The sequence below is a fragment of the Malurus melanocephalus genome, unplaced genomic scaffold, assembly GCF_030028575.1.
Source record: "Malurus melanocephalus ecotype Western Australia unplaced genomic scaffold, MMel_1.1 scaffold_178, whole genome shotgun sequence".
NCBI lineage: Eukaryota > Metazoa > Chordata > Aves > Passeriformes > Maluridae > Malurus > Malurus melanocephalus.
The window spans coordinates 1,418,600-1,428,939 of NW_026623410.1; the positions used below are offsets into that span (position 1 = coordinate 1,418,600).

General features: G+C 61.4%; 1 protein-coding gene across 1 annotated transcript in view; it reads left to right on the forward strand.

Annotated features, from left to right (window-relative positions):
• DDR2 (discoidin domain receptor tyrosine kinase 2) overlaps positions 1–9,783 on the forward strand; it is a 12,867-nt gene extending 3,084 nt beyond the window's left edge. Inside the window, exons 2-17 of the mRNA XM_057372826.1 lie at positions 1,005–1,103; positions 2,415–2,517; positions 2,616–2,847; positions 2,931–3,078; positions 3,212–3,317; positions 3,688–3,871; positions 3,943–4,186; positions 4,288–4,350; positions 4,472–4,602; positions 5,077–5,287; positions 5,736–5,959; positions 6,074–6,210; positions 6,555–6,746; positions 6,885–7,113; positions 7,635–7,784; positions 8,163–9,783. Coding sequence (XP_057228809.1) covers positions 1,013–1,103; positions 2,415–2,517; positions 2,616–2,847; positions 2,931–3,078; positions 3,212–3,317; positions 3,688–3,871; positions 3,943–4,186; positions 4,288–4,350; positions 4,472–4,602; positions 5,077–5,287; positions 5,736–5,959; positions 6,074–6,210; positions 6,555–6,746; positions 6,885–7,113; positions 7,635–7,784; positions 8,163–8,300 — 2,583 coding nt within the window. The 5' untranslated portion in view covers positions 1,005–1,012 and the 3' untranslated portion in view covers positions 8,301–9,783. The remainder of the gene's footprint in view (positions 1–1,004; positions 1,104–2,414; positions 2,518–2,615; positions 2,848–2,930; positions 3,079–3,211; positions 3,318–3,687; positions 3,872–3,942; positions 4,187–4,287; positions 4,351–4,471; positions 4,603–5,076; positions 5,288–5,735; positions 5,960–6,073; positions 6,211–6,554; positions 6,747–6,884; positions 7,114–7,634; positions 7,785–8,162) is intronic.
• The last annotated feature ends 557 nt before the right edge of the window (positions 9,784–10,340 follow it).

Sequence of the window (10,340 nt, forward strand, 5' to 3'; positions counted from 1 at the left end):
GAATAGAATAGAATAGAATAGAATAGAATAGAATAGAATAGAATAGAATAGAATAGAATAGAATAGAATAGAATAGAATAGAATAGAATAGAATAATCTGGATCTGGTGCTGGTGTCAGGAGTACTCTTGGCAAATGGGGAGCTCAGGGAGCCTGGGGCAGGGCTGGTGACGTTTAGGGGTGTCCCTGGTGCCAAACCCCATGGTGGCTCCCCAGAGGTGTGTGGGCACAGTGGGAGCTGCTCGGGCCCGGGGGTTCCTGGCAGCTGCGGGCTGGCCGGAGCCGGGGTCATGGCCGTGGTGACAGCGCTGACACGCGGGCAGGCACATGCCGGGGATATCCCCTTGTGCCGCGGGCTGTCCCTCCCAGGAGAAGCCCCCCCAGAACCATTCCATTCTCTCCCCGTGCTGCAGCCCGTGCCCCATTGCCAGGGCCCCCGGGTCCCCTGCACCTCATCCCCTGCTCCCCTCGAGCAGCGGGGCAAGCTGGCTCCCGCACCCAGTGTCCCACCTTGTCTGTGTCACACCGTCCCTGGGACCCGCTCTGGAGGGGAAGCCGTGCCAGGAAACCCGCGGTAAATCTCAGGTGATGATCTGCGCTGCTCTCCGGGAGCCAGCAGGCAGGGAAGCCGCTCCAGCACCCTGCTATTATTGTTTTGTATGACGGGCTTGAGCAACTTTTTGCTTTCAAAGGCGTCCAAGGGTGGGCGGCCCGGCCGGAGCCGCTGTGCCCTGCGGTGGCAGCAGCCAGAGCTGGCCCCGGGCAGAGCCCAGGGAGCTTCCTGCGGCTCCTGTGGCCATCCCGTGTGGATGTGGCACGCCGGGGGCGGTGGCCGGGATCCCTGGGACCACCCCCACACATCTGAGGCTGGGGCTCTGCTCCTCCTCCGAGGGTGAGGTGCGGACACTGGTGCAGGGGAAGCGCTCCCATCTCGGCTGGCAGCCCCAAGCGGGGCTGGTGTTTGCCCGCTCCTCAGCCTGAAGAGCCCTGCCTCTGTCTCCTCAGGATACGACATGGGGGCCACCCCCGGACCGGCCCTCCTGTCGCTGCTGCCGCTGCTGCTGCTGCACATCCCCCAGGCTGCCAGAGCYCAGGTCAACCCCGGTAAGTGACACAGGGACCGGGAGCTGCACGTGCCAGTTTCATTTCCCCGATCTCTGTTCCTGCCAGATGGCCAAGTTTGGGCTTCCATCCATCATCTCCACCATCTCTAGGATTTTCYTTAGGATGACCCTCCAAGCCTGCACCTGCCTGGGCACTCTACTGTCCCACACCTCACTCGGGCACCGCGGAGCTCCCTCTGTGTGCCACGGGCGTGTCCTGCCACTGGCAGCAGGCGGGGCATTGGACACGGCTTGGACTCGGAGCAGAGCCCGTCCCCATGGGGGCTCACCGAGCCTGGAGGCTGCACGGTGCCAGGGAATTGTTTTCTCTGCTGGGTTGTGCCTTCTCTGGCGGTTTTGCAGCAAACCACTTCAGTGCAGTGGCTTGCCAGGGTGCCTGGTTTCTGCTCAGAAACCACAACACTGCAGGGCCCAGCCCCATACTGTGCTGCAGGGATGGGCTGAGCCCAAGTTTTCCCAGGGTTTCCCCAGGGCATCCCTGTAGCACGTCCCTCCAAAGGCTTCTTCTATCCATGGGAAGAGTAGCTGGGTTTTTCCTGGAGGTTGCATGGTGCTTACTCAGGGAGACAATCCTGTTTCTCCTGCAGACATCTGTGCCTGGCAGCATTGTTTTGCCTGGCCAGGATTGTTATTGCCAAGGCAAGAAACTGTGCTGGCTCCATGTTTGGCAATAATTAAACGGGAATTTCAGTGGGGGCTGTGCTCTGTAGGGCATCACAAGTGGGAGAGCAGAAGATAAAAGATGCTCCCGTACTTTCAGTGCTCATGATGAAGATGAGCTCATCCCTGTGCCTGATATAGGATATGATCCCTGTGTGTGGTGTCCTGGGGATGGTGACACAATGGGATGTGGGTTCTTCACTGCAGTGCAGTGCCAGGCGAGCAGGGGGCCACAGGGGTAGGAGGTGGCCCCGGCACAGTGTCCTGCCTGGTCCCCGCCACCTCGGTGCGGGTGTTTGCTCGGGGTGGTGTGTGGAGGGAGCGCGGTGGGCTGGAGCCGGCAGCCAGACAGTAAACATGGCCAAACAAGCCGCCCTTTCAGCAGTGCTCTTGGCAGCCAGGCGTGAAAAAATAACTCCTGGGAAGCAGCGAGGATGCGGTGCGGAGGGAGCCGGCTGCCGCTCGGGGGTGCAGCCCTCCTGCCATCCCGGGTACTTTTCCACTCGCAGCCAGGGCTGTCCCATCCTTGCTCTGTTTCCTTTGTAAGCCAGAGGGATGGAGAGGGCTGCCCTTGGCTGGGGAGCCAAGGAGGGATTCCCTCTCGCTCAGAGCCCGGCCGGTGTCATTACAGCCGTGTGTCGGTATCCCTTGGGAATGTCGGGAGGGCACATCCCTGATGAGGACATCTCAGCCTCCAGCCAATGGTCTGACTCCACAGCTGCCAAGCACGGACGGTGAGTGTGGGCACCCCGCACAACAGCCAGGGCAGGGTCTGGGCTGCCATGTAGGGGACAAGGGGGACACAAACAGCTCCTCCGCTCTGGGCTCGCAGGCTGGACTCGGAGGAGGGCGATGGAGCCTGGTGCCCCAAGACTGCTGTGGAGCCCAACGACCTGAAGGAGTTCCTGCAGATTGATCTGCACGCCCTGCATTTCATCACGCTGGTGGGCACCCAGGGGCGCCACGGCAAGGGCCAYGGCAACGAGTTCGCCCCCATGTACAAAATCAGCTACAGCCGGGACGGCACACGCTGGATCTCCTGGAGAAACCGGCAGGGCAAGCAGGTGAGGAGGAGAGGGAGGGCTGTGCTGGATGCTGGGAGAGGAGGCTTCTCCTGCCCATCCCCACCGTGCTTCTCTCTCTGCAGGTGCTGGACGGGAACACCAACACCTATGACATCGTCCTCAAGGACCTGGAGCCGCCCCTGATCGCCCGCTTTGTCCGCTTCATCCCTGTCACTGACCACTCCATGAGTGTCTGCCTGCGCGTGGAGCTGTATGGCTGTGTCTGGCTGGGTGGGTGGTGTGCTCCTGTGCTGTCCCCGTGTCCCCGGCGCCCAGCCGGGGTGCTGGCCATCCCGTGGGGGCTCTGTCCAGCAGCACCCAGGACTGGCGGGGTGTCCGCGCACTCACCCTCCCCTCCCTGCAGATGGGCTGGTGTCCTACAACGCGCCMGTGGGGCAGCAGCTCGTCCTTCCTGGGGGCACCGTCATCTACCTGAATGACTCGGTGTACGACGGCGCCTTCGGGTACAGGTGAGCGCCGGCTGCCACGCTGAGCAGCGGGCAAGGGGGCTGTTCCGTCCCTGCCTTGTCAAGTCAATGTGCTGGCCCTCAGCAGAGTGAATGCTCGTGGTGTCCCTAAGGCGAGGGACATGGCCAGCTTGGGGAGGCTGCACGTCATGAGGGGGACAGCATGATGGGGAAACCACCCCCAGCCCTTCCCTTGGATTTGCTCTAGCTGCACCACACATGCAGCACCCCAAAGCCTTTTCCAGAGGGAACATGGAGAACAATCCCCCCTGAGCATCCCAGGGGCTGTGAGGAGCTGCCAGGGGTGCTGGGTGGTGGCAGATTTGTGGGGTTGGCGAGAATCACCCTCCCTCTGTCCCTTCACACGTGCCAGCATGACAGAGGGCCTGGGCCAGCTGACGGATGGGGTGTCGGGGCTGGACGACTTCACGCAGACCCACGAGTACCACGTCTGGCCGGGCTACGACTACGTGGGCTGGCGCAACGAGAGCACGGCCGGCGGCTTCGTGGAGATCACCTTCGAGTTCGACCGCATCCGCAACTTCACAGCTATGAAGGTCCCCGCACCCCCCGCCCCGTCACCCGGTCCCGTGGCCCTCGGCGGCTGCGCTGACAGGCTGCCCCACAGGTGCACTGCAACAACATGTTCGCCAAAGGGGTGAAGATCTTCAAGGAGGTGCAGTGCTACTTCCGCGCCGACGCTGGTGAGTGGGAGCCCGGCGCCGTCTCCTCGGTGCTGGTGCTGGATGACGTGAACCCCAGCGCCCGCTTCGTCACCGTGCCCCTGCTGCACCGCATGGCCAGCGCCATCAAGTGCCAGTACTACTTTGCCGACAGCTGGATGATGTTCAGYGAGATCACCTTCCAGTCAGGTACCCGCCGTCACTAGGCCCTCCTGGGTGGGATTTCAGGGAGGGAGCAGGGCTGTGGGCACACACAGCTCCCACCCTGAAGTTCTCTTCTCCCTGGCCAGATGCAGCCATGTACAATAACTCGGTGCCCCCYGCCGAGGCACCTGTGGTCCCCACCACCTATGGTAAGGCACAGAAAGCACCCTGTGCTGGGAGAGGGGCTGTGCCCCATCCCATGTGGAAAAGGGGCAGGGGTCTCCCCATGCCCCACTGTGACTGGCTCTCGCTGTCCCCTTCTCTGTCCAGACCCCACGCTCAAGGTAGATGACAGCAACACGCGCATCCTGATCGGGTGCCTGGTGGCCATCATCTTCATCCTGCTGGCCATCATTGTCATCATCCTGTGGCGGCAGTTCTGGCAGAAGATGCTGGAGAAGGTGGGCAAGCTCAGTGTGGCYGCTGAGGTGCCCTAGGGCTCATTCTGGGCAGGTTCTTCTGGAAGCTCATYGTTTGGAAAACAGAGTGCTCCCTTCCCTCCTCAGGAAGGCTGTGCCTTGCACCCATCCYCCAAGCAAGGGGACTCAGTTGAGCAGGGTGTGACTTTGTGACTTGTCTGTCTGTCCATCCCTCTGTCCTGAAGCTGATCTGGGGCAGCAGAGCCAGGGTGTGGGGGGGTTCTCACCACAGGCACCCCCTAACCAAGGTCACTCACAGAAGTGATGAAGCCAAACSCTTCTCCATAGAGGCAGACAAGAGAAGGGGAAAGCATGAGGGCAGACCCGGGCAGGTGTGGCATCCCAGGGACAAGGCACTAGAGAGGAGGTTTGGGCACACCCCTGGCACCACGAAACAAAACAGACCCCACACTGTGGGGAACCCCAYCTCTGTTCTCCCTCGCCCCGCTCTCACAGGCGTCACGGCGAATGCTGGATGATGAGATGACCGTGAGCCTCTCCCTGCCCAGCGAGTCCAGCATGTTCAACCACAACCGCTCCTCCTCCTCCAGCGAGCAGGAGTCCAACTCCACCTATGACCGCATCTTCCCCCTGGGGCCTGACTACCAGGAGCCCTCGCGCCTGATCCGCAAGCTGCCCGAGTTCACCTCRGGGGAGGAGGACACGGGTGAGAGCCAGGACCCCCTGCATGCTCAGAGYCATCGACCCCACATTGAGCCTGCTGCTCAGAGCCCCCTCCCCCCAGATTTTGGCCACTCTCCAAACATTCTGTCACAGAGGGGARAAGCTGCACAAGCCCCTGTGCATCCCACGCAAAGGTCACACAAAGCCTGTGACTGAGAGCCATCACTGAAGTGCCAGCCTAAGCTGTGTCCTGCTGTCATCCTTGGGATGCTCTGGCACCTCTTCCGCAATGATTTGGGAGTCAGGCATTGATCTCTGCTCGTCTGGTGCTCGGGATGTGTTTGCCAGTGAAGGGCAAGAGGAGCCTGTGATGGAATGCAGCAGTGCGGGGGCTCTGGGGAGGACAGGGACGGTGTGTGAGCAGCCACCAGGGAGCAGAGGGCACAGGGCAGGACACCCATGGCAGGGCTGGCCCCACTGTGTCCCCCCAGGCTGCAGCGGCCCAGCAAAGCCATCCCAGGCCAGCGTCCCCGAGGGCGTCCCGCACTACGCCGAGGCGGACATTGTGAACCTGCAGGGTGTSACAGGCGGCAACACCTACTCAGTGCCAGCCCTCACCATGGACCTGCTCTCTGGAAAGGATGTGGCTGTCGAGGAATTCCCCAGGAAGCTGCTGACCTTCAARGAGAAGCTGGGGGAAGGCCAGTTTGGGGAGGTGAGCAGGAATCAGGCCTGCTCCGAGCAGGGCTCAGGCAAAGCTCTCCCCAGTTCACAGGGGCTGGGGAAGAGTGTCAGTCCGCAGAGGTAATGGCTGCCCTTGCTCCCCCAGGTCCACCTCTGTGAAGTGGAGGGGATGGAGAAGTTCACAGGGAAGGACTTTGCCCTRGAGGGCTTGGATGGTTGCTCTGATGGCCCCGTGCTGGTGGCCGTGAAGATGCTGCGGGCGGATGCCAACAAGAACGCCAGGTAGGGGCTGAGGGGTGCACACTCCCAGCACTGCCCCCATGCACAGCCCYGCCAGCACAGCTGGGATGGCCCTGTCTCCATCAGCCATGAGCTCAGTGCAGCTGCAAGGACCACACATCTGAGCTTTCTGGGGATTCTGGGCAGTCCTGTGTCAGGATCCTGGGCCCTAATGAGCTCCCCAGTGCCTGTCCACCTGCTGAGCACACCCTGCAGTCCCAGGGGAGGGCACCCACAGGTCCCCCAGGAGAATGGGGTGGGCGAGGGGCGCTCTTGGCCAGGCTGTGCACAGCTCCGTGCCCCTCTGGGTCTGTCTATCCGATCTGTGTGGTTTCTGTTCCGGAAAGGAATGATTTTCTGAAGGAAATCAAGATCATGTCRCGGCTGAAGGACCCCAACATCATCCGGCTGCTGGCGGTGTGCATCACAGATGACCCCCTGTGCATGATCACCGAGTACATGGAGAACGGGGACCTCAACCAGTTCCTGTCCCGCCAGCAGGCAGGCGGCCCTGCTGCTGGCCAMGCACCCAGCATCAGGTAGGGTTGTCCAGGATAACAGGGGCAGGCAAGGCTGCTTGCCCCTGGAATACCCTGCTGGGAGCCACGCCCTCCCTCCTTTCCCTTTATTTCCTCCCTCCCTCCCCAKCACTCACTCCTCCCTTGTGCCCCGGACAGTGACCTGCGGTTCATGGCCACCCAGATTGCCTCAGGCATGAAGTACCTCTCATCCCTCAACTTCGTGCACCGGGACCTGGCCACGCGTAACTGCCTGGTGGGGAAGCACTACACCATCAAGATCGCTGACTTTGGGATGAGCAGGAACCTCTACAGCGGTGACTACTACCGCATCCAGGGCCGGGCGGTGCTCCCCATCCGATGGATGTCCTGGGAGAGCATCCTGCTGGTACAYGGGGCTGGGGTCCTCTGATGGATGCTGGCACGGCTCTGGGGATGCTCACTGCCTCATTTCCTTGGGCTGGGGTGTGCAGAAGGGATGGGGAGGTCTCTGCTCTCTGCAGCCCACATTTGGGGTGAAGCATGGGGAGAGCAGGAGTGGTAGCAGTTTTTCAAGGTGGGCTGGGGGGTTACGGTGATTTTTGATGTCCCAGTGCAGGACATGCTTTAAGTGGGATGATTGACTTTTTGTCCTGGCCATGGGAGACCTGGAAGAGGCAGCAGTGTTGCTTTTTACTTTTGGAGGGAGCTGGGTCCTTGGTGAGTCCCAGCTCTCAGARCAGTCACTGCCAGCCTGACCTGGAGCTCACCAGCTCTGGCAGGGCAGGTCTGTGAAGCCAAGCACCCCTCTGGGCCCAGATCCGGATGCTGAAGCATCCAGAGTGAGGTTTTGATCCCTGAGCACCTACCACCTCTGGAGCAGGATGAGGCCAAGCCCATGGCTGACCCTGCTCTGCTCTCCCTGGCCAGGGCAAGTTCACAACGGCCAGCGACGTGTGGGCATTCGGCGTGACGCTGTGGGAGACCTTCACGCTCTGCCRGGAGCAGCCCTACTCCCAGATGTCCGATGAGCAGGTCATCGAAAACACCGGCGAGTTCTTCCGGGACCAGGGCCGGCAGGTGGGGATGGGATGGGATCCATGGGATGGGACGGGATGGGATGGAATGGGCAGTGGTGTGCCTGGGATGTCAGGGACTTGGRTAGAGGCTTAAAGGTGACCAGAGAGCTTGGCTGTGAAGCAGTCATGGGACAGGAACTCCTCTGGGAAGGAATCTTGGTGAAGGGCCCATCATGGCAAACCCTGCACTTCACACAGCCCAAGGCACTGACCCCATTTCAGTGTTCGTGGTCTGGGGATAGAAGCACTGTGTCAGCTGGGCTCCCTGGGGCAGGGACATATGGGACTCCCTGAGAAACAGGGCTCTCCAGGAGCAGTTTGCACATTGGTTTCTGTGGCAGTAACTGTCCCTTTGCCATCTKTGCCCTCTGTTTTGCAGACCTACCTTCCCCAGCCTGCGCTATGCCCCGACTCAGTCTATAAGCTAATGCTCAGCTGCTGGAGACGGGACACTAAAGATCGTCCCTCCTTCCAGGACATCCACCGCCTTCTCCAGGAGTCGGCCAGTGAAGACTGACCCTTGGCTCCCGCCCAGCCTGATCCCCATCCTTCCCTGTCCCCAGAGGAGCCCCGTACGCAAGCGGAAGCCACTTCACTCGGACTTAGCCATAAATGCTGAGCAGCTGCTCTTGTTCTCATTGTACAGCCAGGCCTCAGAGAGCCACAGGGACAGCACAGAGCCATGGCATGGGACAACGCAGAGCTCCTGCTTCCTTGTGGCCCAGAGCCCAGCAGCAGCACGGGCTCAGACCAGGGGTATCTGTTGGCACAGCATGTTCTTGGTGATGAGGACCAGGACAGAGTGGCTTCTCTCCCCCGGCTGGAGCGGAGGAACTTCAGCTGGACTGTCTCCATGAGGAAGCTCAGCCCACAGGCAGGGCAGGTGTCCAGGGAAGGGACATGTGCGGGTGTGTGCCCGCTGGAACAGGGATAGACCAGCAGCCACCACTGCTTGAGGAGGAGCAGGGAGCTGCCACAGGGTCGCAGGGGGCTGTGCAATTACAGGGTGAAAAMAGAGACTCCACGGACATTTGGGGCTTTGGACATGCCACATGGAGGGGCAGGAAGYGCCCTCCCTGCCAGCCGGCCTCCAGCTGTACAGGGAAAAGACTGAGGAGACTCCTGGCACCTCACCCCACTGCAGGAGTGGGCAGCCGGGGAGGAGAGGGCATCCTGATGAGAGGTGTGCCGAGGGGACATTCCCTCACTCACTACAGACACTCCAGGGCCACCCAAAAAATGCATTTTGGATGCCGCACAGGTGCTGGCAGCAGGATGCGAACACCTTTCACTTCCATAGGGAAATCTCCAGGTCCTCCTCCCCAAGGGTTAGCCCATGAGAGGAATGCCCATGGCAGAGTGCCACTGGCTGCTGCCCGATGCCCACGGGCATGGAGCAGGGCCCTCCAGCTCCCCCCAGSTCTCAGTCTGGGATCACAGTCCAGATGAAGCACCTGGGCTGGGCTCTGCCACCCTGAGCATCCCCCAGCATTCTGCCACCAGTCCATCCTCCCGGACCTGGCAGCATCGTGAGCAAGCTGGGCAGTGCCAAAGCCACGTGCCGCCAGGAGCCCTGGCAGGTCACCCACCGTGCCCCAAAATCAGACCCTCCTGCAACTGAACAGGAGGAACTTTGGACTTGGAGGGCACATGGAGCCCTCCACACTTTTGTACTCATTAGTTGAGCACCCTCAGCCATGCGTGGCACGGTTCCCAGTATCCCCTTGCTAAGGCATGTATATATTCTGTAGATGCACCTGTATGTAGGGGCAAAGCCGCTGAAGAGACTCTTGGGATGTCAATCTGGTTGCGTGGTTTCCTTGTGGCATCCCGAAGACTGCTCTGCTTGCCATCCCCATGGGCACCCCCAGGCTGGGGGGCACCGGGGCTGCTGTGTGTGCCTGGGATGTGGTGTGGGATCACAGGTATCAGCCTAAGAGTTGGAGCAAGGATGATCAGGAGCCCRGCTGGGTGACCCACACTAGCTGTCCATGCCGGTGGGTGGGAGGGAGGGTGCTCTGAGGCTCACCAACCATGTCCAGCGGCAGGACCACGGCAGGACAGTGTGTCTGGGAGTGGGGASGGCAGGGATGGTGGCCGGCCTCTCCCGTGTGGTCCTGCGGGCCGCGACAGAGGACTTCTCACCCCTGCTGAGTGCGTCGCAGATGAGGCCAGGCTTTATTCATGTCGTGGAATTGGTATCATGTCCCCTCGGATGCCCTGTCCGTGCTCAGGGGCGGTGTGGCCCATCCCAGCCCTGCCTCAGGCGGCTGGGAGCACTGCGACAGGTAAGGGCCCATCTGCACTATCTGCACGGTCCCGGCTTCGATACCGCGTTCAGGGGCTGGTGTGTCCATCCCCGGCTCCAGCTGCTCCAGGAGCAGGGCTGCACCTGAAGCCTCTCAGGAGGGCCCCGCGCACCCAGACCTCCCTGCCACGGAACACGGGCCGCGTTGGCATTTCTTCTGGGCTGCAAAACGTCCGGCTGCGGTAAAGGGTAGGAGGGCTGAGCAGGGCGTCAGTGCGGGGCACAGCGGGCTCCTCCCGGCCCGGGAAG